The 27787-nt window shown below is 32.3% G+C and overlaps 2 protein-coding genes across 5 annotated transcripts in view; both read right to left on the reverse strand.

Annotated features, from left to right (window-relative positions):
- Positions 1 to 14068, reverse strand: part of uckl1b (uridine-cytidine kinase 1-like 1b) — a 42475-nt gene extending 28407 nt beyond the window's left edge. For 2 of the 4 annotated variants that reach the window (XM_051096218.1, XM_051096219.1), the window contains exons 1-3: positions 13976 to 14068; positions 1751 to 1944; positions 1540 to 1646 (exon numbers count right to left, since the gene is read on the reverse strand). In XM_051096218.1, the coding sequence (XP_050952175.1) occupies positions 1540 to 1646; positions 1751 to 1944; positions 13976 to 14049 (375 nt within the window). In that variant the 5' untranslated portion in view covers positions 14050 to 14068. Of the gene's footprint in view, positions 1 to 1539; positions 1647 to 1750; positions 1945 to 10568; positions 10928 to 13975 lie in introns of those variants that run through there. The other 2 variants (XM_051096220.1, XM_051096221.1) reach the window with 1 other exon arrangement.
- A 1737-nt stretch (positions 14069 to 15805) lies between these two features.
- The window catches only part of znf512b (zinc finger protein 512B), a 95509-nt gene continuing 83527 nt past the window's right edge, over positions 15806 to 27787 (reverse strand). Inside the window, exons 15-18 of the mRNA XM_051095981.1 lie at positions 26736 to 26837; positions 26462 to 26524; positions 26228 to 26326; positions 15806 to 23353 (exon numbers count right to left, since the gene is read on the reverse strand). Coding sequence (XP_050951938.1) covers positions 22985 to 23353; positions 26228 to 26326; positions 26462 to 26524; positions 26736 to 26837 — 633 coding nt within the window. The 3' untranslated portion in view covers positions 15806 to 22984. The remainder of the gene's footprint in view (positions 23354 to 26227; positions 26327 to 26461; positions 26525 to 26735; positions 26838 to 27787) is intronic.

Below are 27787 nucleotides of genomic sequence, written 5' to 3' on the forward strand. Positions count from 1 at the left end.
GCCTATAAATGTCATGCAAAATGATATTCAAACTCACATTAGACACTTTTAACATTAAATAAAGCACACAATCAGTACCTGAGATTATAACTGTCATAGTTTGTGTTGTTGTTCCTGCCGTGACGTTGCAGAAATAGAAACCGTTTCTGAAATAGAAATAGCCGTCGTCGCTAGTTAGGTCAAAAACTCCTTTTATCGCATTTCGCGCCGTTGCATTCCTTTACACACAGTGTGTGTGATTGTGAAATCGAAAGTGAAAGTGAATAGCAAGTGCTTATTCAAAGGCGATTTAAATAAATTGTGAGCAACTGTTGCTGACATGACAGATCTATTTCAGAACCAGCCGCTATCAAAACATAGCCTGTTGCTGACCACTGATTAACGTTATTTAAAAATCCACATGGTTTTATACGTATTTTGGACTACGGGGGGGCACCATAATTTCAATGACGTGAAATGGTTGCACTCAGTGAGCTACTGGCGCTACCTGCTGTTGCTATTTTTTACAGCAACACCCCTCAGAAAATAAAATACTGATAGGATGACCACAGCTGTTGAAAGAGCCTACTGGTGGCGATGGTTATAAGCATAGGCTTAAACCAAATTCCAAACCATTGATTTTTCCTCATAAGGAAAACTCCTTCAGTGGCTGCGGCGTCATAACAAATGTCTGCATGTTTATATCCTGCCAGGATGGCATCTAGCGTTTCTTGTCTCTGTCATTTGTAAGCTCTTTTAGTAGCTGTGGTCTACTAAAAGCCTCAAAGGCACCAGGGCTGAAGTGGAGAGAACAAAGACGCAGGTCTTTAGGAAGTTTTATTCATCCACAGGCGTCTTTCCATTCTTTTCTCCTCTTCTTATTGCTAGGCAAGCAATGAAGACTTAAATCGCTTCTCCTGTTGCTCTTTGACAGACCATTACAACCGAAAGCCGCACGATGTGGCATCATATCAGAACTTCATTTTCAGAGTTGTGTTGTGGTAAAAATAGCAACATGCAGCATCAGTAGCTCCCCAAGTGCAACCATTTCACATCATCGAAATAATGGTGCCCCATAGTCCAAAATATATATAAAACGATGTGAATTTTTGTAAATAAGGTAAATATTTCATGGGTTTTCAACTACAGATTTCAGTAAGAGTCATCATTTGTTACATTAAGCCATGCAAGTCTTAACACCTAGAGTTCCCTTTAAGAAATTTCCTAATTTTCTAAAGTTTGTGAAAACCATTTGGTTTTGGGACAAACTCGGGTCAATTTTTCCATGTTCTGTATAACTTCAGGTTTGCTAGAACGTGTATCAGTTTCATTATCTCTTAAAGGTTCTGTCAGCCATTATGCTAATCTCTGCCATTTCTCTTACTTCACAGCCAGAAAGTGTGTCTGACTGGCCAAAAATCATACAACTCCCCTTTTTCATTATGTTCAAAGCTTAGGGCTGTCATAGAAATGGGTGTGATTTCCCAGAACACCCATTCACCGATATCTACAGAAGGGACATTTAACACATGAGTGATTTACAATGAGATGACGCTTTACCTTGTAGAAGGAGTCCATTGACAGAAGAACGACCCAAGGAACATCCAAGGCCTCGATAATTTTACGAGCAACTGTTGTTTTGCCTGAGGCACTGCCTCCACAAAGCCCTATCGGTAAAACACACCAGTATATTGACAACGGTCGACGATGATTGCGATAGCGTATGAGTTAGTATTGATTTTTCCTCTCTGTAGTGCTCTAATATACTGACCGATAACAAAAGCTTCTTTGGACTGGGTGCCGTGTTCATTATACCACGGTGGGCGTCCGGCGGTGTAGATGGTCCTCTTACTGGTCCGCAGCAGCGGGGGCTCTGATTTGCACTGGCTGGTGGTTCGTTTCCGTGGTGACAGGCTGGTGTTGACGGATGGGAGGAGCCTGTCGAGAGAGCCTTCTCCACCGCCACTATTAAAAAAAGAGGAAATAAGATAATGTGAACAAGACAAGTCATATCTTGCTATTTCCTGTGTCAGTTCTGACTTCCTACTCAAACTGTCAGTTACCAATTGACTCAGCGAGCATCATGGCAATGAGAAGAGACAAAAAAACAAAAAAAACAAAAACAAACTTTGACACAATCTGATAACAGTGCCACCATAAATTTTGTAGTACGTTGTAGCCTCTGGCACAAACAACAGCAGACCCATATTCCAATGAACTTTGCAAACACGTCAACAATAAATGTGTCACATCATGATCAATAAAACTAAGATAACTGAAATATCAGTGTTGCCATGTTGGTTGTGAATTGTTTATGACAGTTCAGCTCGAGCAAAGCAACTGACCTCATTTTGCTCAACTGTTTTTTAGTTCTAAACAGGTGTTTGATCTTTTGTTTTTAATAATGAGAACATAAGTAACGGTAGTGGTAGCATAGCAAGATTAAAGATAACCCGCGGGTCCTGAGGTTTGTTCTTATGTGTGAAGTACAGTTTCGATTACCATATTTGATGTTCTCTATGTGCAAATAAAAAGCTAAATAAAATATGTTCATCATATAATGCAATTGGGTCTCTTTAGATTTCAATGGAGAGACATTCTCTTGTTTCATTATTAAAAATAATTTGTGTTTTGACGATGAATTAAAGTCATGATAGGGAGCAAGTGATGACAGATGTGTCATTTTGGAGGGAAATGTCCCTTTAATTTAATTAAAAATAAAGCAGGGTCCTGTGTAATCAGTTTTAAATTTTTCCCAAATTCTGTTTGATTTTGTTCCAAATTTAGTTTTTTCCCCCATTTTAATTTTTCTATGTTTTAATGGTCAAATAAAAAATATTCATCCAAAAGCATGTCAAATTAATTGAAATCATGAAAAACTTTAAATTTCACTGGACCTTAAATATGTAATTTTTATTAAAGTTTTAATAACTTGCTGTTAAATTGTGTAAACTTCATGCTTTCAATTAACTAGACATACCTTTTGATGATTTTTCTTAACTATTAAAACAAGTCTAGAAAAATAAAAACAGGAACAAAAAAATTAATTTTGAAAAAAAAAAAAAAAAAAAACCAAAACAAAACTGAATTTGAGAAGAAAAAAAAAAAAAAACTAATTTCATTAGACCTTAAAAATGTCATTTGTTTTATTTTTTCCTCAAATTCCATTTTTTTCCCCAATTTAATTAATTTATAATTTTATTTTACATTTTTTAATATTTAATGCTTAAATTAAAAAAAAAAAAAGTATGTCTAATTAATTAAAAGCATTAAACTTACTTAATTTAACAGCAATTTATTAAAACTTTAACAAAAATTACATTATAAGTCCTATGAATTTCTTTTTTTTTTTTTGTTTGTTTTGTTTTTAAGTTCTTCTTACATTTTTTTTTCAAATTCTGTTTTCCATCAATTTTCTAGATTCCATTTTAATGGTTTCACTAAATTTTAATAATCAAAAGCATTTCTAATTAATTGATTTTATAACATTGTATGCATACATGTATGCATGTATGTATGTATTTATTTTTATTTATTTATCCAGAAATACTATGTCGTGTATTTAGTTTTTTTCTGGTAAATATTTTTTTTTTTTTATGCCAAAAAAAAAATACTTCAAAAATAATGTTTTAATAATTTAATTATTAGAAATAGTAGTATTATTACATTAAGTTAAACATTACTGTCACAATTTTTTCAAGTTACACCAAATTTTTACTTTGCCAGGTTGCTGAGAAGACCTTTAAGTTTCTGTTTGTATATGATATGACGATAGTTTTTCTCAAAAGAAATGGTAAAATGCTCACAAAGTGACTCTCAAAGTGACTCACTCTACAGTGATCTGTAGCAGTTCTACAGATTAAGATTAGACACTTCAGTATGTGTGCAATAAACGAAACTGCGCACCTGCGCCATTCATTCACAGAGACATGCAAAACATGCAGGATTTACATTTAATTAGTATTTTTGCAGCTTAATAGTCACAGACACTAGTTCATATTGCATTTTGATTTAAGTGTACTGGCCTACTTCTGATTTATTCAGCCAAAATTCTGTGACATTCCATGTTAAAAAAGTAAATTCTATTATTATTCCTGGATTCTGTGATTCCGTTTGCATTTTTCACATTCAAATCATAGGACCCTAATAAAGCAACAATCAATGATATCATAACAAAAAAAAAAAAAAAATTGAGTCCAAATATGGACACTAAGGTGCTAGCAAAAAAATTATTACATCTCAAACATACATTGTCCACATGATGATATATTTTAAAATTAAACAATCAAATAAATACATATTTACAATACATGTACTTGCTGATAATTTCTATTATTTGTTACATACTTCTGTAAATAGACTGTAAAATGACCATTCATACTGTGTGTGTGACTAATAATTACCAGTATGCATAAGCAAATCATGCTAATGGTGCATTTGTTTGTTGAAAACAAGCTTTGGTTTCTAAGTGCTGGAATGCATTGGCCTCTAAGAGCATTTCTGGAATGATTGATGAGTCATAAATCAATGAAAGATACACAAGATAAAATTGGAGGACGCCTGTGAGAGACTCACTGCAGTAGGCGTCACACCTTAGGAGCTCATAAGCAGTGAGAAACTGAAAGGTTTAACAAAAAAACACTTACTGAAGCAGGTGGGAAAGCCTGAAGTCCACAGAAGAGTACTTGTCCATTAAGTAGAAGTAAAACACGTAGCCTACTCTCAACTAAACATCTATACATTTAAATCCAATCAGATCAGGTTGTGCATGACTGTGTAATCCTTAAACATGCTTACATTCCATGGTTAACCCACAATGCCTAGACTCTGAACCTGTGCAACTACAGTACAACTGGTAAAACTGGTATAAAAAAAAAGAGCAAGTTTCCCGAGCAGAAAAGGTGTGTTGCGTGGCAATTGTGCCTTTGAGTTTCTGTTTGTGTGAGTACAGATCACCTTGGCTTTTTATCTGCCCTGCTACAATATGAGAGCGTGATAACAGATAAGATGGCAAATGGTGAACCCTGCCCTTGCATTTTCAGAAAAAAAAAACTCTGTAAAGGAGTTTCGTAAAAGTCTCTCTTAAAGGAATAGTTGACCAAAATGACAGTCGTCACTTACTGTATGTGTCTTTTTTCTGTGGAAAACAAATGGAGAAATGACAGCAGAATATCCAAGCTTCGCTACGCAATTAAATATATTTAAAAAAAAGTGTATGGTGGCCACAACTTTCAAGGATTTTCAATTAATAATGTAACTATAGTTTGTTCTTCATATTGAGCTATTGTATGACTTGGGAGATTTTAGAAATAGTGCACAAGCCATTTGGACTAATTTTATCAGGGTTTCTAAGGGTAATAATGGTAAATTTAAGTCTTTCTAAAGACTTTAAGACCAAGTAAAGAGAAAGGAATGAATATATTGAAGGAAACAACGCATTGATATGGTCACTAAATGTAAATGCCTTGTATTAGAAATGCTTCAAAGTTTAAGGAAACAATTTTCTACAGATCTCCATGGAAAAAAAAAAAAAATAAAATAAATAAATAAAATAAAATAAATAAATAATATATATATATATATTATATATATATATATATATATATATATATATATTTTTTTTTTTTTTTTTTTTTTTTTTTCACAAACAAAATAGCTTAGCCCTTTAACTGTCACTCCCATTTTTGAACACAGACATAAAAATGCAAATGTTCCAGATTAAAATTTTTATAATTCATGAATGAAAACATTTTGTAATATGATTTTCATGTACATTTTCCGTGGAAATGGGATGTCTGATTTTAAAATGCCTTTCAAAGGATGAATTTTGAGATTTTAAGTTTTGAACTGATATATAATTTCATATTATTTCTAAAACATGATAGGGTAAAAAGGCAACGAAGAAAGTCATTTGTGACAAAGGTCAGAACTCATGTTAGGATGTAGATTTTTTAAGTTGCACTCTTGACATATATTAATCTATTACTTTTCCTACATAATTTATAACACTAAAATATGGTAAAATATCTATTTTGGAGTCTTAGACATTTCCAACGATGTATAGTTTGTCATTTTTAGATTAGGATTTATTTGTAATATGGTGAAGTAAACTTAGGCGTCCCACAGAGAGGATGTGACAGTTAAAGGGATAAGGCTTTAATAGCTCTGCTCCTAAACATTAGAACATGAAAATAACTTCTGATGGAAAAAAGTAATATCCAATGATGCAAACTACTTTTTCTGTCAAACTTCATTTCGAATTGACTATAATTGACTATAATTTACGTGATTCTCATAATTCATAAAACAAAAAATATTAGGCATTCGATTAAGAGTGAATGTAAGCATATTTTAAAATAAAAATCGCTTTGAAGTTTGAAGAACATCTAATGATGGATTTGTTTCTTACAAACACACAGCTTTTCACTTCACAGTAAGTTAATTAATTGACTGGAGTGGTGTGAATTACTTGCTGACTCTTGTTTTTATCAGCTGTTTAAACTCTCATTTTGACAGCACCCATTCACTGCAGAGGATCCACTGGTAAGCAAGTTACATTTCACCAAATCTGTTCCCATGAACAGACAAACAAACTCATCTACATCTTTGTTGGCCTGAGGATAAATGTTCAGAAAATGTTCATTTTCGGGTGAACTATTCCTTTAACTTATTTTGTGTCAACTGGTTAAAAACGACAACACCACACGTATGCTAGTGTATGTAAAAACTGGATTAGAGTACAAATTTCACACTGGTCAATATTTCCATGTTTCCATTCAGATTTTGTGTTTGCTATGCATTCGCTAGCACCAAATATCCAAAGATGTCATATTTTTGTTTTTCAGTGTTTACACTAAAACATGCCAACCCTGAAACAATATCTAAATATCGCTTGAAATGCAGATTATTTATTTTTCTCCTATAGTTAGAGAGATTTGTTGTGTATCATTTTATTATATTTAAATGTTAGTTTTGTTATTTGAAAAAAGATGACTAAACTTTTAACAATGTTTGTTCATCTTCTCAACCCTTTCTCAACTTTAACAATACCATATAGCACATAAAACTTTCGACAATTACCAAGAATTTCATATCTTCACATTTTTAAAGAGAACCCTGGATATTAAGACTTGTAACTGATAATAAATAATGATTTCTCTTACCTAATTATATAGTAGAAAACCTATGAAAGACTTGCGTTATTTAAAAAAAAATTCACAGTTTTATAAAAAAAATTCACAGTTTTATAAATATTTTGGACTATGTGGGCTTATTCCTCCAGACACGAAAAGTAGCCAAGATGAACTTGACGAATGTTCATGTTTGTTAACAGAGGTTGGCTAACTTACATGTCCATGCATCCCACTTGGATGTTTGACATGTTAAAAACAGAGCAGCTTGTGGACATGATTACATTAGAGATAATGAGTTTATTTGGGAAAAATGAGCTTGCATTGGTATCATACGGATTACTTTATCAGAGAATATTTGTTTTTGATGTGACTTACTTCATTTTGACATTTCAAGCTTTCTATACATATATTTTTCACATCTGTAAAGTAGGTATTCGCTGAGATTCAGGTTTTTTTTTTTATTTACGTGTCTGCGAAGAGAGGTGACCTAGACCAAGACAGCAGAAAGCGCACCCTGTTCATTTTCTTTATTTTACAAAAGTACATTGTTTTGTTGTTATTATAACTACAGACGAATAAAGGTAGACACTTTGCAGTTTCAAACGATACCTTATTCCTATCTGTTCGATGTTTTTCATGTCTGTGGGTTGAAGTGACCCCAATAATGTGATATTTAACCCCCTGAAGGTGTCTCTCACATTGTTCCACAGCAACATAAAAATAGTGTAGATCAGTGTATTCATTTAACAAATTTAATATTGTGGACATCCAAGTTATCTGATGATGTAACTCAGTTACTAACTCTAGTAACTATAACCAATTACTTTTCTAAAGTAAAAGCCCAACATTGACGACCACATCTACTGAAAGAGCTTACAGGTGGTGATAGATGTAAGTGTAGGCTTAAACCAAATGCCGTACCATCAATCTTTTTTTACCAACAAGGAGTCTAAACTCCCTGGGTATCGAGTGAAAACCACTCTGAGAAACTCCTTCAGTGGCTGTGGTGTAATGATAAGTGTCTGCAAGTTTACATCCTGTCAGGATGGCATCTAGCGTTTCTTGTCTCTGCTGTTTGTAAGCTCTTTCAGTTGCTGTGGTCTACTAAAAGCCTCAAAGGCAGCAGGGCTAAAGTGGAGAGAACAAAGATGCACGTCTTTAGGAAGTTTTATTTATTTACAGGCATCTTTCTATTCTTTTCTCCTCGTCGCAGTGAAGACTTACATCACTTCTCTTGTTGCCCTTCAACTGAAAATTACAGCCAAAAGCTGCACAATGTGACATTGTATGGTAAATTCAACTATTGCTGACAGGACTCTCAGATCGTTTTTTTTTTTTTTTAATAATTTGCACCAGATTTGGGTAAATGCAGAAAACCTCAACTCACGTTTCGATTCAACTCATGCTTTCTGGTGTTGCAAAGTGTTGGATGGAAAATATTTAATAAGCGATCTGCACAATGGTGTATTCTCATACCATCCTTGAGTGAACTCGTGATGTGAACCAGAAGATGCTAATGTGCTGTCGTTGAGGTTAATGTGTGTATTGTTTAAAGTCAAAGTATAAAATAGTATAAAATAAATAGTATAAAACAAAATATCAGTATTTTATTGTCCGAGTTGTGTTGTGGTAAAAATAGCAACAGGTAGCACCAGTAGCTCACCGAGCGCAACCATTTTAGCGAAATTTCGAAAAATAAAGTAAATCTTTGTTGGGTTTTCTACTACATATTTAAGTAAGAGACATAATTTGTGTTATATTAGGCCATACAAGTCTTAAGTGCCCCTATTATGGATTAAAAAAGGTTCATATTTTGGTTTTGGGAGTCCCCAACAACAAACAACATGCATGCAAGGCCATAAAACACTTTTATTGTCTTATAATATGCATTTATTTTTTACCTTATTTGCTCAACGACTCCTAAACGGTTCGATAAAATGAATCATTTGTCCAAACCACTCCTTTGCTGACTAATCTGCAGTGATTGATCCGATGACCCAGTCTTTTGTGATTGGTTTAACGTTACTGCGTGCAGCGAATTTCAAACACGGAACACCCATCACCGCTGCTCTAACCCACAACTCGGTGGTAAACAACAACACCCAAACAGCCATAGTATATGCGTCAACCCAACGCAGAAACGTATTGATAAAACACTGCAGCTTGTACACCAATGTATTGTTCTATTCTTTTATCAGAACTTCAAGTAATCACAACGACAAACATTCACTATTCATCGACACATTTCTAGACAATAGCGAGTGAACAGATAAAGCTGTCAGCCGGTTAGTCAGAGACCTACGATCTGCACGGAGCGAACACAACACACACACACAACTAAATACGTATTTTGTATGATACAGAGTAATGTTACATGAGAGCAACAAGTTTTAAAAGATTACTCCACTTTTAGAATAAAAATGCCCTGATAATTTACTCACCCCCATGTCATACACAACATAATGTTACACCACATAACACACAACTATGTATTTTGAACGATCGCTAGAAAATATAACCATCAATTATTAATCACACTTACAGGTAGAGGTTCAGAGGAGCAAGCCATGGTCCAAATAAACTGGGCACTGATCCATCTTTTAAGAGCAAGCCTTTGGTGAATCCCGCATTGTATTTAGGACACAGCGTATTCTTGACATGACGTAAACCACATGGAAATTTTACTGTGTTTGTGGGCGGGCATGTTGTTCGCAATGTAGAACGTGGGCGGACATTATGCAAATGTGTTACTTCGTAACGTATGGTCGTAACAGAAAAATATTTGAATTCCTGATGGCTATGTGAACCGACTCTTTTTTTTGATAGACAACAACTTTATGTATCGTGCACTGTCGGCTTCACAACTTTGCAGATAGTTTATGTTCACATACAGCTACATGACACACGTCATGAAAGGTCATACTTGAAAAGGCATAGTAGGAGCACTTTAATATTCAGGGTTCCCTATAATGGAATAGAGCAGGGTGAACATTCTTCTAAACATCTCCTTTTACGTTTCACAGAAGAACATCAGTCTAATGCTTCTGGAACATGAATAACGTGACAAGTGTCATTTTTGGGTGAACTATGACTTTAAACAATACACATATTAACCTCAACGACAGCACATTAGCAACTTCTGGTTCACATCATGAGTTCACTCAAGGATGGTATGAGAATACACCATTGCTTATTAAATATTTTCCATCCAACACTTTGCAACACCAGAAAGCATGAGTTGAATCGAAACCTGATATGAGGTTTTCTGCACATACCTAAATCTGATGCAAATTAGCTAGCTAAAAAACGAAGGCGAGCTAAGAGTCCTATCAGCAATAGCTGAATTTACCATACAATTGCAAGTAAGCGTGCAAACAAAACAATTCAAGTGCGTCCAACACACCTGAGGACGGACACAAAGATGCTGTGAAAATGACTTAAAGTTATCAGCCTTACCTTCCATCCGCCCTAAGAGCCCAACAGCCTGATATCCTGGCTCCCGAGTACGCTGGGAGTGTGTTCATGACAGGCACGCAGAGACAAGCAAACGAGAGCTCCAGAGAAAGACCAGCGCTAATATAACCGCTGGGACACACACATACACGGGTGTTCACAGCGCCTGCCCTTTGGCAAGATGAGTGACAGAACCGAAAGAAAATGAAAGTGAAGCATAGGAGAGGAAAACAAAACTGTGCTTTCTACTTCAGGTTGGTTTTGTTTTTCCTGTCACAAGCGTTTAGTGGGCTGGGACCATTCAAGACAAACCGTTCGGTCTTTCTTGCAACAAACGTAAGAGGATAACCTATCCCGCAGATTATGTTTGGTGGGTGGTATTAATAGCAGCAGGTTGGAAACACGCAGAGCACACGCCCCCCTCCGCTGGCCTCTTATGGGCCAGCTCATCTGTCTGTGACACTCTGACTACTACTGCTGCTGCTCTGTGAGAGCGATTTTGAATAGTGTTTTTAGGCTCGGAACATAAACAAATCAGGCTGCTCTGTGGAGCGGAGAGCGCTGGACGTGAGAGCAGGTGTGGAGGTGCAGTCTCCGTGCCTTCGCTTCATTAGCCCCAAGGGTTCTGCGATCACCTTATCAACCAGCCTGTCCTGTGGGGCATATCTCCATGTGCCCCCCTCGCGGGACACCCCTCACAAACATCATGATGAAACTCAGTATCCCAGCCAGTACTGAATGTAATGTTACAGCACATGCACTTTCACAAATATATATAAAACTGAATCCTGTGTGTATTAAAATCCTCAATAGTCGCAATCTAAACTAAAAAATGTCCCAATAATTAGAGGTTTTACTATTATAGTAACGATTTTATAAGTGATTATGATAACAGATGATTATTTGTACACAAAACTACTCGAATCCGCCAAAAAAGATGACAACAATATAGTTGTTATACACAAAGAAACTTAAAATGTATAAGAATGTAACATATTTTGATTATTTACACTACCAGTCAAAAGTTTTTGAACAGTAAGATTTTAATGCTTTTTTTTTTTTAAAAGTCTCTTTTGTTCACCAAGTCTGCATTTATTTGAAGTACAACAAAAACAGTAAAATTTTAAAATATTTGTACTTTTCTAAAATAACTGTTTTCTATTTTTGTACATTTTTAAAAATGTAATTTATTCCTGCAAAAAACATATATTATTATTATTATTATTATTGTTGAAAACAGCTGAGGAGATTTTTTTCAGGTTCCTTAGATGAATAAAAAGTACAGAAGAACAGCATTTATCTGAAACAGAAATCTTTCGTAACACTATAAAATAAATGTCTTTTTAATCACTTTTTTTTATTTAGCAAGGATGCTTTAAATAAAAAGTATTAATTTATATGATTTCTCTCCCAAAAAAAAAAAAAAAAAAAAAAAAAAAAAAAAAAAATTATACTGACTCCAAGCTTTTGAATGGTTATAGCGTATTATGTTATAAAAGCTTTTTATTTAAAATAAAAGCTGATCTTTGGATCTTTTTGTTCAAAGAATCCTGAAAAAAAAACAAAAAAAAAAACCTCAACTGTTAAATACTGATAATAATAATACTAAGACTACTACTACTACTACTACTAATAAATTAATAAATAAATACATAAATAAATAAATATATTAATTAATGCATGAAAAAAAATATATAATAATATATATATATATATATATATATATTTTTTTTTTTTTCATGCATTAATTAATATGTACGTATGCATATACAGACTACCATTCAAAAGTTTGAGGTCAGTAAGATTTTATTATTAATTTATTATAATTTTTTATATTATTATTAAGTTTTCGATAGAAACGTTCACCAAAGCTGCATTTATTTAATCAAATATACGGTACATACAAAAATATTTTTTAACAATTTAAAATAACCCTTTTCTGTTTGAATATATTTTGAAATGTAATTTATTCCTGTGATGCAAAGCTGAATTTTTAGCATCTTCATTCCAGTCACATGATCCTTCATAAATCCATCTGATATTCTGATTTGCTGCTCAAGAAACATTTATTATTATTATCAGTGCTGAAAGGGGTGCCGTTTCATATTTTAAATATTTTTTTAATGAATAAAAATTTCATAAAGACAGCATTTATTTGAAATAACAGTCTTTTATAACGTCATGAATGTCCTTACTATGACTTTTGATCAATTTAATGAAATCATTCTAAATAAAATTATTAACTATATTTAAAAAAATATATAAATAAATAAATAAATAAATAAAGCCCCCAACCTTTTAAATGGCACTGTACAGTATAAATAGCAATCTAAAACAAGTAGATTCAAACCTCAAAAGAGCTGATTCACAATTTTTGGTGCGCTTACTGTAGGCTGTATGTGCTGTATGATTCAATGTGTCATAATAACCTATAAACATTTCATCCTCCTATTAGATTTCACTCCCAAATGTCAAGATGTCCTCTGTCCATTTCAATCCCACACATGTCAGTTTACACGTACAGAGAACATTCCCAACAGCAGCTGGCTTTGTGTAAATAAACATACAGTAATATGAGCGCGCCCCCTAGCGGCGGACTGCGGCGTTGCGGAGCGGAGATGTGACTCGAAACAAACACGAGGACAGAATAAGACCAGCTTCAGAAACATAAACTATAATACACGTACAAAGTCCCATTAAAACTGTATAAACAATTTCAAAATATTAATAATTATTAATTAATAATAAAATAATATTTATCTATTTATTACTTCAAAACACCTACAGGCCACGTGAACAACCATGTGTAATGAAACCAACTCAACTACAGGTGTCGTTAACAATGTTGTGTAAACACTGTAAGCAAACTACTTTAACTACATACTGTATAATAATGAGGTGTGGCTGAAAAACGGTTGACAGGAATAACGGTGATGATATTGCCTATATAGGCACATAATATGACTCAACACTGCCTAACGTTAGTCCTAGATCATCACACCATGTGCTTCACTGTCATACACCAACAGTGAGCAGAAACACACATTCACTGTTTTTCAAGAAAACACATATTTAAAGACTATATTTTGTGGACAGACCCACAAAATAATACTAATAGACTTAAAAAAAGACGTGTAAACAAGGTTATAAATTCATAACAGTGGGCTTACCGAAACAAATATCTACGCTTCTTGTTATTTTCAGGAGAATATCATCAGATGTAAGTGATCAACGTGTGTTTGCTGTGAATCTTAGAGACACGCGAGACGGAGCACTGACTCCCAGCACGCGCGCGACAGGTCACCAACGCCATAAAATGTTAAATATGTATAGAGACAAATGAAGACAACAGGAACCTTAATACCTGCGAGGTTATAATAATTAAAGGGCGTAAACAGGTTCAAACGTACCTTGTGCAGCGTATGGATGTTTTATCTCCGCACTCCATCGCTGAGACCCTTCCGTCTCCACACACGGCAGACATTATCGGTTTCCTATTTGACAATCAGCTGTTGCGACTTAACGCTCAGCTAATGCTGCTGGGATGTGTAGTTTCATATTTCATAGGGTCGTGCGTGTCTTCAGCCAAAGAGAACTACAAATCCCAGGATGTAAACTGTAAAGTTTAGGGATACCTCATGGTAGCGTCTGCTGTATTATGTACATACATACCATTAAAAAGTTAGAGGTCTGTATATTCTTTCTTTCTTTCTTTCTTTCTTTTTTTTAGAATCTTTTATTCAGCAAGGATGCATTAAATTATTCAAAAAGTTGCATTTATCTAATCTAAGGGACATTTATTTAACTAGGTAACAAAATATATACACATTCGTAGCTGAAGATCTTAATAATTGTCATCTACACTGAAACAATGTCCTATTAATTTGATCATGTTTTAATATTAGTAATTTAATTGATTATAATGACTTACAATAATAAAACATTTATGTACAAACCTAATATTAAAAACATAGTTTATATATATAATTTTAAATATTATAATTGTATTTTATTTTGTAATTTACTATATATATATTATATATATTAAAATAAATAAAAAATACCATAATCTCCACAAAAAATATGCAGCACAAGTTTTAAAATAAAATATAAAACATTATATATATATATAAACTATTATTTTTATTTTTATTACTATTTTATAATTTACTATGTATATTATATATTAAAAAATACCATGATTTACACAAAAATTATGCTGCATAACTGTTTTACAATAAAATATAAAATGCTATAATTGTATTTTATAATTTATTATATATATTATATATTAAAATAAATAATAAAAAAGTACCATGATTTACACAAAATTATGCAGCACAAGTTTTATATATATTTATAATAAAATAAAATGTTATATATATATAATTTTAATTTTATTTTAGAATTTACTATATTAAATACTATTTTATTTTATAATTACACACACATATAATTTACTATATATGTAAATGCATAATATTTGTGAAAAGCATGGTACTTTTTATTATTTATTTTAATTTTTTTATATATATATATATATATATAATTTCACAAATATTATGCAGCACAAGTTTTAAAATATTAAACATTATTTTATTTTATAATTTATATATATGTATACAAAAGTATCATGATTTACAGAAAAAGTATGAAATAATTAATTAAAGAAAAAAAAAAATATAACTATCATTTTTATTTTTATAATTATACTATTATATTATTTTTATAATCAATAGCATGATTTACAGAAGTTATGCAGCACAACTCCTTTAAAATAAAATATTAAATATTATAATTTTATTTCATAATGTATTATCTTTATTATATATTAAAATAAATAATAAAAAGTACAGTGATTACAGAAAAATTATGCAGCACAACTGTTTTAAAATAAAATATTAAATATTATAATTTTATTTTATAACTTATTATATATTATATATTAAAATAAATAATAAAAAGTACCGTGATTTAAACAAAAATTATGCAGCACAACTGTTTTACAATAAAATACAAAATATTATAATTTTATTATACAATTTATTTTATATATTATATATTAAAATAAATAATAAAAAATAGCACAACTCTTTTTACATAAAATATTACAATTTAATTTAATTTTACAAATAGATTTTTAAAATATGTACTTTATAAATTTAAATTCTTCCTCTGTTGACTTTGAGGTGACATATGACATATTATTCATCCAAACATAAGAAAACAATCCAGTCAAGTCAAATCTTTGTCAACATTTTATTAATTATTTGAGGGGTATTAATGCACAGTTAATACACCAGGGGAAAAAGAGAGAGAATAATAGTTTAGATTCAGAACTCTTGCCAACCTAGGTAAAAACTTTAAAGGAATAAAAGATCATTTTGTCCATTACTGTCATTATTTGATAAGTATGAATAGATTTAACACTTTCTAGAGCATCTGAATAAAATCTACGTTTTTGGATCAACCTTTTGTACCTCAGACCAGGGCCGTCGCGACGTAACACGGGACAGGACGGCCCCGCTCGGACTCCTTTCAAATCAGACACAATGACTTTTATCTGTAAACGTCTCTGAGGATGTTCTCCGTCAGAACTCCGACGGGTCAAATTCTAACTTGAGAAATCCTCATTTCACACAAAAAGTTGAAGTAATGAAAAGAATGACTTTTAAAAACTGGTAGGGGGCTCCACTTTCTACAGACCCCCTTTAGTACAAAATTCCACAGCACACAATCAAATTCACCAAAATCTCTACCGACACTCCATATTCAAGCCTATTTCATGGGATTACAAGTGCACTAAATACAGAAACACACACCTACACGCATTCATGCTCACACGCACGCACGCACGCGCGCTCACACATACACACGCACTGTGTATAGCGTTTTGGACAAAAGGACATTTTCAACATGTACTTTGACCTGTATAGAAAAGCGCAAGATCATATTCAAATAGTTTAAAGCAACTATGTCACAAAGAAAGAAGCGAAGAAGCAAAAGAAAGCGAATACAGTTCGCACCAAGCTTTGGAAATCATATTTAACGTTGCAGTAGTGCTTTCGACTGCAAGCTATTGCTGTAATTTCGAAATAAATCTGTTGCAGTGTCATGATCGTACAACGTCTGCATATGTGTACGCCACAGAATCTAGGAAGACGGGTAATCGAAGCCACGCACAATATTCCTAGCGGAAACTACGCGCCACCTTTCGTGTGATGAGATGGCGAATCGAGCAATATCGTGTGACAACTACACTTCCATTGAGAAAGATACATTCTACTGGGCCGAACTCAAAGCACATTGCTTGTCTACATTAAAGTAGTCGGTTTCGTGGACCCGAGACGGCGACATTACACCAGCTCAGGGACAGAATAAACACAACGTAGTCAGAAATGTCATGGAGCAACACTGAGCTGCTATCTCACATTTAACCTGGCAACGTGACTGATATGTATGTTGCCTTGTCCTCTACTAATGTTCACGCAAAACGATGTGAATCTTTGAAGGGTGAATCTCACAAACCTGTGAAGAACATGCTAATGTTGCATTTTACTGCAAAATCAAATGACAGTGTAAAAAAGTGTAAAGTTTTTAATTGCTTTTTTAAAACTATACTATATATTTTTTACTATATATAATTTGCTACATATTTTTGGGAGGGGGTGGAGGATGAAATACGATGTAAGAAATGTGGAGAATATTATAAATCCAAATTAAAAAAATATTTTGCTTAAAGAAAATGATGCTTATGCATGACTACATTATTTTACTGCATTATAAAAATTACTTTATGCTATATATATATATATATATATATATATGTGTGTGTGTGTGTGTGAGTGTGTGTATGTATGTATGTATGTGTGTGTATTTTTTTTTTACAAAACAGGAATAAGAATTGTAAGCTTGTTGCCACCAAAGAGTTGAAATAAAACAAAATAAAATAAAAAAATAAAATAAAATAAACAAGAAATAGACTCAATTTTGGAAAATAAGTCAGAAGTGTAAGTTATAAACTTTGAATTCTGACTTTTTTCTCACAACTGCATTTTTTTTTCTAATTAAAAAAAAGCTATTTGTTTTTATTTCACAATTCTGACTTTTTCCAGTTGCAAGTTGCCAAGTTCGTATCTCATATGTCTGATATTTTTATCATAACTGTGAAAACATGTCAGAGTTGTGACATAAATAGTAAAAAAAAAAAAAAAAAAAAAAAAAAAAAAAAAAAACACAGAAAATTGACTCAATTCTGGGGAAAATTGTGACATAAATACTACTACAATAAATTAAAATAAAAAATAAAAATTCCCAATTCTGGGGAAAAAGTCAGAATTGTAAGATATAAACTCAGAATTTTTACCTTTTTTTCTCACAATTGCATTTTTTTTAATTAAAAGATTTTATTTCACAATTCTGACTTTTTTTTTTCTCATAACCTTGAAAAAAGTCAGAACTGTGACATAAATATTACTATAATGAAATACAATAAAAATAAAAATAAAATACAATAAAATAAAATGAACAAGCAATTGCAGGTTTATATCTTATAATTCTGACATTTTTTTCTCATAAGTGTGAAAAAAGTAAGAATTGTGACAAATATTACTAAAATAAAATAAAATAAAATAAACAAAAAATAGACACTCAATTCTGGGGAAAAAAAGTCAGAACTGTAAGATATAAACTTAAAATTTTTCATTTTTTCCTCACAATTGCAATTTTTTAAATTAAAAAAAGGGTATTTGTGAGTTTTTATTTCATAATTCTGTCTTTTTTCTTGCAATTGCAAGTTTATATCTCATAATTCTGACTTTTTTTTTCTCATAACCGTGAAAAAAAATCAGAATTGTGACATAAATATTACTATAATGAATTACAATAAAATAAAATAAAATAAAATGAACAAGCAATTGCAAGTTTATATCTTATAATTCTGACCTTTTTTCTCATAACAGTGAAAAGTCAGAACTACTGTGACATAAATATTACTAAAATAAAATAAACAAGAAATAGACACTCAATTCTGGGAAAAAAGTCAGAAATGTAAGATATAAACTCTAAATTTTTCTTTAATTAAAAAAAAAGGTATTTGTGAGTTTTTATTTCACAATTCTGACTTTTTTCTTGCAATTGCAAGTTTATATCTCATAATTCTGACATTTTTTCTCATAACTGTGAAAAAAGCAATTGCCTATTTATTTATCTTTTTCTTCAATAGAACTGGGAGGTGAAATGTGCTTAATTTTCATAAAAATGATAAAAATTAGGAACCCTAAAAAAGGCTTAATTTTTTTCTTTTCTTTTTGCTTTTTGCATTGACATTTTTGTCATTTTTTGAACTTGGGATGAAATAAGACACACGTTCTTAACAGTTTTTGTAAGATTCACCATCAATCTTTTAAAAGCCAACCATTTTTACAGTGTAATAGGGGGGAATTCAGTCTGACTGAAGCCACAGAAGACTTTTATTTGCCATTTTTCTAATGCAGGATAGTTAAAATGAGATCTGCTACAGCATTTCATGTCAGAAACGTGGGACTCGATGGCAAGGCAGACGAACTGCTTCACAATTTCATGCGCAACATTCCTTAAGGTAGATTGGCTACTAGCACCTTTTGCCTAAAACCACCACAAACCAACCCTAGATTTCTTAAGCAACTATGAGATTAAGATCACATTTACAAGTATTAGTATAAAATAAACGTATGCAACTTTTGAGCTTATTCTTTTTTTTCTCATTAGATAAATATATTTGTAATAATTTATCCTTTTTTACCATTTGTGACCTGTATGCTAATAATTTTATGGCAATTTTCTTTCATGATTTCAAGTACCTCAGTTAGAATTATTAGGGTTTTGGAATACATAATTAATTTACGTTGCAAATGATATATTTTTTCAATCTATAATCTTTTATACAAACTGAGGAAGAAGAATAAAAAGACACACTGCTTCCATAAGTCACCTTCAAGGGGACCGTTATGGCTTCAAACGTAATTCCCATTTCGTATTTGACATAGATTTGCGTTCTAAATCGGGGGGTGGAGGACGGGCTTCCCTCGCACGTATCACACGGATCACATGGCAGGCGTTCGGGGTGGCCCGTCTGCGATCAGTTTCTCTCGCGTGGTGGATTTGCGCGAAGAAAACCGATCCGAGATCTCGCAACACAGAGCCGCTCGTTTAAGGTCGGAGAATGGAAGCCTAACAGTGCCTGCAAAGTGCAAGATAAGGAGGGAGGGGGAGGAGGGGTTAAAGTGCAATACCAGCGTTTTTCGCAAACAGGCCTTGATCAGAAGCTTGGGAATCAGTATGTGCGGGACCATTCAGATTTTCAGACTCGCTCTCTGATTCGGAAACGTTCGGATAAAGCCTGCAGTGACCATTCTGATTGTGCTCTTCAATGCTTCACACGACGTGCTTTTGCACCCAAAACACTCTCACTATTGCATACAGTCACTGAGGTCTTTAAGTGCATTCCACACACATTGCTTGTACTCCTAGCAAAAGCCGACTAAATGGGTGAATCTCACAAAAACATCCTTAAAACCAACTGAAAAAAAACAAAACAAAAAAACATTTAGGATAAAATTCTGTTTGCACTAAGTTAAGACTGCACTGTGATATTATTCTAATGACAATTAAGCACATCTGCCTCCCAAATTCTCATTCCTGTATAGGGCACAAATCATTACTGCAATCATTTTTGTAAAGATAAAGAATAATAAATTATTTAAAGGATTTATTAGGCAGTACTACAAATAATATCTTAAAACAGAAATTAAAATTTAATTAATTTTTTTTTTCTTTTTTGACTTGTATATGAGCACCAGCATATATAATAATAATAATAATAATAATAATAATAATAATAATAATTATTATTATTATTATTATCATTATTATTTTTGTTGTTGCTGCTGTTATTATTAGTATTATTTTTTTTATTATTATTATTTATTTATTTTTAACAAAATAGGAATGAAAATGTAACTTTTTTCACATTGGTAATGAGAATTGTACGGAAGCTTGTTTCCTCCATTAAAATAAAATAAAATAAAATAAAATAAAATAAAATAAAATACACCTGCAATTCTGGGAAAAAAAGAATTGTAAGATATAAACTCAGAATTCAGACTTAAAAAAAAAAATCAAAATTGTACTAAAAAAATTATATATATATATATATATATATATGTATGTATGACACTATTTTTTTTTTATTTATATATACATTTTTTAATATTTTTTTTTTTTTTTTTTTTTTAAGTCTGGATTCTGAGTTTATATCTTACAAATCTGACTTTTTCCCAGGATTTCAGGTCTGTTTATTTCATTTTATTTTATTAATTGCATGGTTATTTTTTAATTTAAAAAATGCAGTTTTGAAATGTAACTTTTTTTCCCCCCACATTGGTAATGACATTTGTATGGAAGCTTAATTAAAAAATAATGAAATGAAATGAAATGAAATAAAATAAAACAATAAAATAAAAATAGACCTGCAATTTTAGGAAAAAAGTAAGAATTGTAAGATATAAACTCAAAATTCAGATTTGTTTTTGTTTTTAATTCTTAAAAAAAAAAATAAATAAATATGGAAATAATAAAATAAAATAAAATAAAATAAAAATAGACGTAACTCTGGGAAAAACGTCAGAATTGTAAGATATAAACTCTGTAAGATATAAACTCCATGAATTCTGACCTTTTTTCTCAAAACTGCAATGATTTTTGTAATCATAAAAGGTAACTGCACATTTTTATTTTTACAATTCGGACTTTTTTCTAGCAAGGTTATATCTCATAATTCTGACTTTTTTCTCATGCCTGTGAAAAAAGGTCAGAATTGTGACATAAAAAGTTGTATTTAATTGAATTTAATAAAAATTAAGTTAATTGAATTATATTTTTTATTGCAGAAACAGGGCTCCATAGAATGGGAGGTAAAATGTGCTAAAATTAAAAGTGCTTAAATTATTATTCCAAAATTAAAAATCCTAAAAATGCTTCATTTTCTTTTAGTAAAATAGAATTGTAGTTTTCTTTGCTTTAATTTTTAAGGTGAAACAGTTCTTGACAGCTTTTATGAGATTCACCCAAATGTCCTATTATTATTTTATTTTTATTTTTATTTTTATTTTTTTTTTTCAGTTTGAGTCTCGGGGCCGTTCACACAGGACGCATTTTTGCGTCACACTGCGCAACTTTTCCATTGGTTTTCTGTGTAAACATGCGCTAGATGGACATTTATATCACGGCAAGTTAAAAGTTCAACTGTTCAACCTGTGTTTTTCATTCCATTACCTTTATAAATTTATAGACCTCTTGAGTTTAAGCAAGGACTGATGACATCACAGACGTCAAAGGGAATTCCTATGCTTTTTATCATTGATTTGAAGTTCTCTAATCGTCTGCACAGTATACTCCTGCGTTGAGCACCACAAGCTCTTATTCCGATAAAAAACAATCCGACAAAATGAAAGCACACAGCACTACCAAATTTCAAAGCAGTTAAAGGTTTTTAACAAAGACCTCCAGGTCAACTGCAGCAAACTACAAACTACCGCAAACAGCCCAAAGGGACGCGGGACAGGGAGTTACGCAAGGCTACGGGCTGAGACCTCTCAAGAGACAGGACAAGGAACCACGAAAGCAACACTATTGCACAGTAGCACACTGTTACAACAGCCGTCGATCTAAATCCAACCCTCCATTCAGCTGCCACTGACAAAACAAACCCAAACACACCCGAGGATAAGCAAACTAAACTTGTTTTGACGCACCTTGTTTGAAACCGATGGACGAAAATGAATTGCTTTGAATATATTCATATATAGATATAGATATTATATATACACAGCAGAGTATAACCGTGATAAAACGTTAGCAGTAAATTAGCTCACCATGCTAATTGAATGAGTTCGATATTCTCTGAAAAAAAAAAATCTTTCAAACACATCATGAAACCACCGGACATGTTGACGTAACTACCCAAAATGTACGTAGAAATGTAACTTCTGCTCTAAAAAAGCTTTGATAAAGGCCTATGTATATATATATATTTATATATATACCATATCAACTGGGAGCTTAAATGTTATTGACCCCTTTAGAGTGAACAACTTATTAAAATGAACTATAAAAATGGAATGAAAAACCAACAGGAGTAATATATATCAGTACACAGGCACACACATAATGTATATACTCAGCTTAAAAAACACAAAGATCAGTGTGAAATCAATACAAGCGCAAGTCGTTGTTTTCTGCTGTTTTTCATCCCCTCGTTCTGCCGTCTTTTTCTGTGCTCGTTCCGTGCCATCCTTCATTTCCGTGCCCGAATCGGCTAAAGTTTAATCCGGAGTAGTTCGGAAATCATCCCTTCTGGTGTTGACGGAGTGAAAGCCGTGTTACTCGACGGTCGGCGCTTTCTTAGTTTTGCTTCGTTTCTTTATAGGGGGCTGTGTGTCTCTGGCTTGGGTTGGATTCCCACTGTCCACTGGGGCAGGGGGTGTGGGTGGGGAGTCGGTGACGGGGGTGGGCGTGGGGGTTTGGGTTTCTGGGGCTGGGCTTACGGACTGGGGTGGAAGCGGAGCTGGAGCAGGGCTGAAGCTCTGAGTCTCTGCTGGAAAGGGTGCTGACACGAGGTGGTGCTCTTTGGGCTTTCGTCCCCTCCTCTTCCCAGGCACTACATCTTTCATGTCCTTCTGTAAGCCATTGCTCTCTGGCTCTTTTTTCTTGTTGTTGATTACCTCGTTGGTAGACGCCCGAAACCAGTTCTGTGCACATAAGGCCATAAGTTCAAAGGGGAAGCGAAAATCAAGGACTGTTAGTGAATTTGAATGAATTCTCAGCAGAAGAATGTTTTAGAAGGAAAATATTTATCCCTAGAAACCTTTCGACACAAAAATTCAAGTAAGCAAGGCTACCGTTGTGTGCTAAAACTGACACTAAGGTACAAAATGTACACTGCCGTTCAAAAGTTTGGGATCAGTAAGATTCAGTCTCTTATGCTCATCAAAGTTCCATTTATTTGATCAAAACAACAACAAAAAAAGTAATATTACAAAATATTACTACAATTTAAAATAGCTTTTTTTCTATTTTAATGTGTTTTAAAATATCATTTATTTCTGTGATGCAAAGCTACATTTTTAAATCATTATTCCGGTCTTCAGTTTCACTCAATCCTTCAGAAATCATACTAATTTACTGATTTATTACTTTATTATCAATGTTATTATACAGTGCTGCTTAATAATAAGTTTTGGAACCTGTGATATTTTTTTGTCAGGATTCTTTGATGAATAAAAAGTAAAAAAAAAAAAGAAATATTTTCTAACAATACAAGTCTTTACTATCACTTTTCATCAAATTAACACATCCTTTCTGAATAAAAGTATTAATTTCTTTCAAAGAAAGAAAGAAAAAATGTACTGACATTAAACTTTGAACGGTAGTGTATATTGTCACAAAAGATTTCTATCTTAAATAAATGCTGTTCTTTTCAACGTTTTATTCAAAGAATTCTGAAAAAGTATCACAGATTCAAAAAAAAGTATATTAAGCAGCACTGTTTTCAACATTGATAATAAATCAGCATGATTTCTGAAGGATCATGTGACACTGAAAACTGAAGTAATGATGCTAAAAATTCAGCTTTGCATCACAGGAAAAAATTCTATTTTGAAGTATATTAAAATAGAAAACCACTATTTTATATTGCAATAACATTTCACAATATCACTGTTTTTTCTGTATTTTTAATAAAATAAATGCAGCCTTGCTGAGCAGAAAAAAACATAAAAAATCATCCCAAACTTTGAACGGCAGTGTATATGTAATGAAAACAATTTTTATAATACTCAAACTACAGTGCACACACACAGATTAATCACAGATGTGTTGAATGACAATATAACATAAACCTGTAACTATAAAATAATATAAGAAAATATAAGTCCTGCACACTACTCAAGTTCACAGTACATCATCACCGAAATATTTTTATGAGCAATGTCTCACTTGTAAGGGAAGGTTAATTAACTGAAACATTGCTCAGTAACATATTTTTGTGATGATACAATGTGTGCAGGATTTATATTTTTCAATATATCTGTAATAAATAGTGCTGTCAAATCGAATAATCACGATTAATCACATCCAAAATGAAAGTTTTTGTCTATATATGTGCATGTGCTATGTATAGTTATATGTATATATGAATATAAAAACGTACATGTGTATATTTTTTAAGAATATTTACATATATATGTGTTTATATTTATATATGATTTATATTTTATATAAATATAAGTATATATATATATTTTTTCTAAATATATACATGTATGTATGTATATTTATATATACATATAAATATACACAGCACATGCACTTATTTTACGTAAACACACTTTTATTTTGGATGCGTTTAATTGCGATTAATCAATCTGACAGCATTACTAATAAAATAATCTCCATATGATGGCAAAAATGTTGTGGCCTGTGTTAAAATAAATAAATCCAACTTGCACATTGCTATTTAGTGGGTTAATTAGCAGGTTAACTTAAAGATTTAATCAATTTTATGCTAAACCCATTCCCTCCATTAAATTTTTTTAATCTTTTGAAAAATATAAGTTCAATAATTCAAATAATTCAAATGTCTTGGTTATCTTAGATATAAAGAATTATAAAAATGCTCTTATTATTTCTTAGCAGATTCCTCAACTATAAATAACTGAAACTAAAACCAAAACTACAATACAAAAAAATCTAAATAAGTGCATGTATAAAATAAAAACTAATCTGAAACTTCAAAATGTCATTAAAATAAAAATTAACTTCAATGCCTTAAAAACATTACAGTTTTGCAAATATGTGCAAAACAAAAACTACTATTTTTTTGTCTTGTTCATTCATATTGAACTTGGCTCATAGTGAGCAGGCCTTAAAATGACAGTTAACCCAAAAATGAAAATTCTGTCATAAGCCATTGACTTGCATAGTATTTGTTTTTTATAATATAGAAATCAATGGCTACCAGCAACTGTTTGGTTACCCACATTCTTTAAAATATCTTCTTTTGAATTCAACAGAAGATAGAAACACATACAGGTCTGGAACAAGTGGAAGGTGATTATTGTCATTTTTGGGTGAACTATCCCTTTAACAGTCGACATTTCTTAAAGGTATAGTTCACCCAAAAATGAAAATTCTGGCATTAATTACTCACCCTCATGTCGTTACAAACCCGTAAGACCTTCGTTCATCTTCTAAACACCAATTAAGATATTTTTGATGCAATCAAAGAGCTTTGGAACAAAAATATTCTCATAGCTTCATAACATTACGGTTGATGTCACATGGACTATTTTAACAATGTCATTACTAGCTTTCTGGGCCTTGAACGTATCAGTTGTGTTGCTGTCTATGCAGGGTCAGAAAGCTCTCGGATTTGATCAAATATATTTTAATTTGTGTTCTGAAAAGGTCTTGCAGGTTTGGAACGTCATGAGGTTGAGCAATTAATGACAGAATTAAAATTTTTGGGTGAACTAACCCTTTAATACTAGAAGGCTATGAAGAGCTAGTATTCAGTTTACTTTGCTAAGCATACAGTACACAGATTTAGTGAGTGTTTGGTTTACCTGAGAGTGTGTCTTGCTGATATGGTATTTCACGCCGCTCTCAGAGTTAAACTCCTTCTGACAGAGCAAACAAGTGTACTTCCCTACGTCGCCCCCTCCCTGTGCAGAGAACAATAACAACAGTGAAGCTGATACAGTATCAACAATATCTGAGATCAAACTTATACTGTATATACAGTTGTTTGAATAATCTATAATTAGTTACCAACTACAGCAAAAGAGTTTTTTTTATACCTTGTTACAGCTTGCCAAGTGCGCTTTAAGTCCAGATACACTTGAGTAAATAGCCTCGCAGTTCTGTTATGAAATCAATAGAGACTTGAGAATAAGAACTGAACAACAAAAATGTCAACATTTTCTAAACAATTTTCAAGAGCTCTTCAGCTCTCCAGCAAATCTGAATCTACTGATATCATTCAGATGTTCACATTGAGGAAAGAATCTGTCACTGAAGCACAAGCAGCTGTTGAAGTCAATGTTCAGTCAGAAAAACAAGACAAATTCTTACACAATTGGGGCAGCAGATAAATCCTTTTTCCTTCACCTCATTCTTCCAGCCATTCACAGTTTCAGGGCTAAAGTTGGGGAGGCCTGGCCGTGTATAGTTGAGCTATAAAAGAAAGTTTATTAGAGCAATTAAAAAATAAGTAGTTGAATGCGTTTATAAAGAGTAATTACCAAAATTTAGAAACACTACTGAAACCCAAAAATGAAAATTACCCCATGATTTACTCATCCTCAAGCCATCCTAGGTGTATATGATTTTCTTATTTCAAATGAATACAGTTGGAGTTATGTTACAAATGTCCTGGCTCTTCCAGGCTTTATAATGGCGGTGAATGGGTGTTGAGATTTTGAAGTCCAATAAAGTGCATCCATCCATCATAAAATGTGCTCCACATAGCTCTCCTTGGCATGTTTTTCTTTACTAATCCTCGTTTTGTACTTCTAATTCATGACTGGTGTTTTTTGCTCTTTCCACTGCGCTTCTGTGTTCGTCATTTCTCACCAGATCTTACGTCCTATGTCATCCGCTGGAACGCCACTCTCTCGTGAATGCGCGTACAACAGTTAGCGGAAGCTAGAGATTACGGTTTATAAAGTTTTAAATATGGATATTTTTCTTACACAAACGCATCATTCACTTCAGAAGGCCTTTATTTACCCCCCAAAGCTGTGTGGAGCACTTTTTATGATGGATGGATGCACTGTATTGGGCTTCAAAATCTCAACACCCATTTACTGCCATTGTATAGTTTGGAAGAGACAGAACTTTTTTTATATAACTCAGATTGTATTTGTCTGAAAGAAGAAAGTCATATACACCTAGGATTGCTTGATATTGAGTAAATCATGGAGTAATTTTCATTTTTGGGTGAACTATCCCTTTAACTACATCCCTTTAACAAGTAATTGCATAAGTTAAATCAACAGCCCTAACATTTTTATATAGTTTCTAATTAATTATAAATTGAAATTAATGCTATAAATTATAATTAATATCTTCATTGTATTTTATTATAAAAAAATTAAATGCTGGTAAACAAATCTTAGATTTTT

Source organism: Labeo rohita, chromosome 23 (genome assembly GCF_022985175.1).
Source record: "Labeo rohita strain BAU-BD-2019 chromosome 23, IGBB_LRoh.1.0, whole genome shotgun sequence".
Lineage (NCBI taxonomy): Eukaryota > Metazoa > Chordata > Actinopteri > Cypriniformes > Cyprinidae > Labeo > Labeo rohita.